Raw genomic sequence first — 5,031 nt, 5'->3', positions numbered from 1 at the left:
AGATTAGCTGAAAAGCGAACCAGATAAAAACTATTGGAAAATGATCAGCAGATTCCCTTTTACAAGAAAGGCACACTGCCAGACTGTTTCATTGGTGAGGTACCCCTGCCAGACACACCCAAAATGCCACACCCCATAATTAGGCTAGGTCAGCTGAAAAGCAAACCAGATAAAAACTATTGGAAAATGATTATTAGATTCCCTTCTACAAGAAATGCATACTGCCAGACTGTTTCAATGGTGGTGTACCCCTGCCAGATACTCCCGAAGTGCCACACCTAATAATTAGGCTAGATCAGCTGAGAAGCGAACCAGATAAAAACTATTGGAAAATGATCAGCCGGTTCCCTTGTATAAGAAATGCATAGTGCCAGACTGTTTCATTGGTGGGGTACCCCCTGCCAGACACTCCCGAAATGCCATATTCCTAGATCAAATCACACTAAATTTCAGAAAAATTGGGTTTGAAAGAATTATGATAGTATACGCATAATTTGAATAAATTACTGTGAATTTAAAGTTTTGTAATGTTCATGTGTATGTTTCTACGGTATAGGATGATACTATAAGTCCGTAGCAGATTCTTAGTCCCTTTAAAGTCACTTATTATATTCGTATTAATATTTAACAGTCATCCTCAGGATCTGACTCTGAATCATCCGAGTCCTCACTCCAAATTTCATTATCTGAAAGATCGGAATCACTTAGTTCAGATATGCCATCAGCTTCATCAAGCATATCCTCATCTGAATCAACTTGAATGATTGTTTCATCACTATCACTTTCTAATGCAGTGCTGTCTGGAGGGGTAAACAAAGTGTCTGGAACAGCAGGTCCATCAAACCACATTGGCTGCAATAATTCCCCGTTGGTTGACCAACCATAGTCAGTCGGTGACAGGCCTTGATCAGGAGAAGCTTGATCGGCATGGCTCCATACCACTGTGACAAAATGAGCCCTCTGCAGTTGTTTCTCTAGGGCTGGACGTGATGGTGGTAGCAGTGCACAGTCAATCCGCTTGATATTAAATAGGGGGTTATTCTGAAATAAAAAAGAGCAATATTAATGCATATACCAGTAAGCATATATCTGCAAATGCAGGTACTAATTTCCATGAAGAAAGTTACATTTCTCTAATCATGCTGTAGGGTAGGAACCAACCTTATCTACTTTGCCGGTCATTTGCATCAGTTTGCTGTGGCGAACCTGCTTTCTCTTGGCCAGTGGTGATCTTGGTAAACTGAGCCATCTTCAGGGACATTCGATAAGGCTGGATATCTTGATCACTTCCCACAAAAGTTCTTCAATTCTTCTCTTCACGGTACTGAATCTGACTGCACTGTTGGTCCCTGCCCTCATCTGCTATATTTTGGTACGTGTGCCCAACAGTCGAGTGAAGTGTTGACTTTCCATCCAGTGTCTCCACGTTTGCATCATTGTTGTCCCAGACGGAGCCAGTGGCCCTATCAGGGAGAAGCCTAATACCATCTGGTGCATCGAGGCCATCCGATGACACGGAGTAGGCAAACTCAGTCTCTAATTCCTTCGTCTCACTGTAACTGAGACTGTGACCAGCTCTGTTTTAGAACTTGCAAGGCTATTTTTGACCCTGTCAAAGAGGCTGATCCCAAACCCATGACAGTGTGTTTCCACGGCTTAATAGTTTCACAGGATACATTGAAAATGGCCTCTGATGCCATTGATGACACCTTTCTGTCCATTGCTCCCTTTTGCAAACCCTGAAATGTTGGTGGAATGCCAGTTAAGAGGGTCCTGAAGAATTGGTCTACTTGCTTGGTATATCTGGTGAACATTTCTTGAGGTTTTGCACAGTGGCTGGATTAGGGGTTTTTGATTTTGGAAGTTGCATTATCTGAGACCGGAGATGGAGAGCTGCCCAAGTAAGTTTTTCATTTTCTTCGTATTCCCTGGCATCATCATAAAGCTGTGCTTTTCCCTGCTCCTGAGAAAGCGACGCATTGTAAATGTAATTCCCTCTCCGAGCATCAGCGAGTGTGATGCAGATCTTATCACCAAAACTATCTTGAATCTTCCTACTCAGATTTTGGGGTGTGTATGAAGCAACATCCTTGAAATCACCACCATTACTGCAATATTCCTCTCTGTATCTATTGAGCAATGATGAAATCAGCAGTGACCTCTTGTTTTGTACGACTTGCTGTTGTATTGTACTGTAAAGTGATCCATATGCCTTTTTGTGGACATCCCTTGATGACCCAGAGTTCGATTGCTTAATGTCAGTTTCATGCATGAAATCTATTCTGCAAGACTTGTGTACTTTCCTTCCTTGGCTATTAAATCAGCTTCACTCATGATGCTCATGATGAAGTTCTTAAAATATTCGTTCTTCGACTTTGGTGCACGCTCAAAAAGTGTCCGACAATCATCTTTTGTACTAACGTTATCAGGGGGTCATCTTTTCCTTTCTTTTTTTTTCCTTTCCCTACCACAAAATATGCATTTCGATTTCAAGATACCACGATGCTCAGTCTCGGCCAAGGAACTAGTTCTTCTTGTCTCAACCCTTTGTCTCTTTGCAGTTGTTTCCTCCTCTTGTTCACTTCTAGGCCTCTTCTTTACAGCAACATATTGTCGATAGCAAGTAGGATGGTAAACTCTGCCCTCAACTCCATCATCCTCAATCTGTTTTGTTGCATTTTCAAATTTGTCACTCTTCAGTTTAGATCGATTGGCTGCTGCATTCTTCAGTGACGGTCCTGTTGTCTCAACTGGCCTTAGCTTTCTGTCATCATCTGTATGAAGCCCACAGATGAAGCATTTGTGTCTCCTGAAATGTGATATGACATGACATGCTTTAGAAACTTTCGACTTAATCTTGAGATTCAGGATGAGGTCTATCAAACTTTACTAGTATGACTGACAAGACTAATGATTGATAAGCCATTTCAGTAAGATAAGCTATGGGTTTCAGAAAGAAAACTTTTCTTACAGCTAAAAACTAAAATCCTATCATATTCTGTTACAATTGTAATGTTATTATTGGTCTTTTAAAATGAGTTAATCTTCCTCTGCTGAAGAGGGTTTTCGGATAATTGCTGAATGAATGCCGGGTACATGTAATCCTTATTTGAAGTGAATTATATAAGCATTATAGATATGGGCCCGGTTGCACAATCAGATTTTTCAATATGGCGTTAGCACTAACGCCAGCATTTCAAAGTGCAAAAAAGTAAATTACAATGCACCAAACAATAAATTTTTTCATGTTTCATCACACTGATTTTACCATCTTTTATTCTGTATTACAACTTTTGATATTTTATAACATTTAGTTGACTTTTTAGTACTTTGAAATCCTGGCGTTAGCACTAATGCCAACATTAATGAAAAAAAGGATCGGGCAACCTGGCCATGGGCTGTTTGAACAAAATGAGAGCCAAATCAGCCATCTATGGTAAAAGATTCAGAGTAGCGGATCAATGGTCTGATGTACCTCATTGGGGAGTGTGGAAGGTGTAGTGTCCATAACTTCATTCTGGGGGGTTTCCTCATTATACATTAAACATTCTGGAGGGTTGGCATGATCTTCGGATTGATTTGAAGGGCTTGCCTGGTCCATTCCTGGTATCTGAAAATTGTCAACTATGGGAGATGGACCCGATGGATATTGCATGCATTGATGGAAGTGACAGCTTACTTTATATTGTTTTATAGTCCTTTGATCATGATTCACGTTGTGTCTGGTGATGTACATGTACACTGTAAAAAGTTCAAGGTACAGAAGGGTATAACGATTGAGCTGGGGTTTAAATACATGTAAAACACCCTAAGGCTCAAATATACCCCTCAACACCAGGAGGCAGGGTATTTTTTGTGAATAATATACCCTCTATTGTACTTTGTCTTAAAATGGGCTTGGTAAGTTTGTGTGATCATGTCATGAAATGAACTTTTACTCTGTATTAAATCACCATATTGTTACATTGATAGTGTAATGCACCAAAAAAGTTACGAACAACATATTGGTTTTGAGTTATGGATAGTTTTGAAGCAAGTTCCTACAAAATGCGGTACTTGGTAATTTGTATTGTTGTCGTCCTGGAGATTCTTCGAGAGGCCCAGAATTTGGCGGGAAATGTCAGTGGCGTCTGACTCTTATGTGCTCTGCAGTGAAGATAAAATGCTCCAATTAGCGTCATCGGGATTATAATATCTACACTGCATTGCACCTGTTAACTGCTAACCAAGGTAAGAACACTAACTGTCCATCTATGCAAGCATAGACAGTGGTCCCCAACATATATATATACCGCCAACTCTGACTTGAAAGAAAACGCCGGTAGATGCTTATAAAACGGCGGCGGTTTACCATACAAATACGCGGCTATGTACGTCTCTGTTGCATGTCATAACTATGGTGAAAGAACTACAACTATTCGAGAATGACACTTACATTATTTTATTTCGTTTTGACAATGATTCTAAATAGCATATACCTACGTGTTGGTTTACACTGAAAGATGGTTAAAACACAGACGAAGCCTTTTGACATACTACTTAGTAGACTTTAGTCATTCTTTAGTTATAATAATTCAATTAATCTTATATATATATATATATATATATATATATATATATATATATATTATATATATATATATATACATATATATATATATATATATATATATATATATATATTATATATATATATATATATATATATATATATATATATATATATAATATATATATATATATATATATATATATATATATATGAAATTGCTCTTTGTCAACTCATGTACAGCTTTCTCTCGGATAGCCGTTATTAATGTGACGTCACTAGGCACGACAACTAAGACAAGTCCTCCCTCTCTCTCGCCAGGCGGATTCTTTCTCCCCTCTGTCTCTCGCTGACTGCTTTCCATAATCTCATTTAATTTTACTGTTATTATTATTATTATTATTATTATTATTATTATTATTATTATTATTATTATTATTATTATAATTTTGATATCAATATAAAATATAATAATAATATTG

The 5,031-nt window shown here is 38.1% G+C and overlaps 1 protein-coding gene across 1 annotated transcript; it reads right to left on the bottom strand.

Annotated features, from left to right (window-relative positions):
- Positions 1 to 624: 624 nt before the first annotated feature.
- Positions 625 to 1,188, bottom strand: LOC137623388 (uncharacterized). The gene is made up of 2 exons (XM_068354222.1): positions 1,162 to 1,188; positions 625 to 1,041 (listed from the first exon to the last, which is right to left on the bottom strand). Exons 1-2 carry the CDS (start codon positions 1,186 to 1,188, stop codon positions 625 to 627), a joined length of 444 nt encoding a protein of 147 aa, XP_068210323.1.
- Positions 1,189 to 5,031: the final 3,843 nt, after the last annotated feature.

The sequence above is a fragment of the Palaemon carinicauda genome, chromosome 30 (genome assembly GCF_036898095.1).
Source record: "Palaemon carinicauda isolate YSFRI2023 chromosome 30, ASM3689809v2, whole genome shotgun sequence".
NCBI lineage: Eukaryota > Metazoa > Arthropoda > Malacostraca > Decapoda > Palaemonidae > Palaemon > Palaemon carinicauda.
Note: the sequence above shows the minus strand (reverse complement) of the source record. Positions and strands in the feature narration are given on the sequence as shown.

Coding starts and splice junctions, on each gene's coding strand:
- LOC137623388 (XM_068354222.1), bottom strand. CDS start 1,188: ATGCAAATGACCGGCAAAGTAGATAAG. Junction 1,042..1,161: donor TGACCGGCAAAGTAGATAAG/GTTGGTTCCTAC, acceptor TTTTTATTTCAG/AATAACCCCCTATTTAATAT.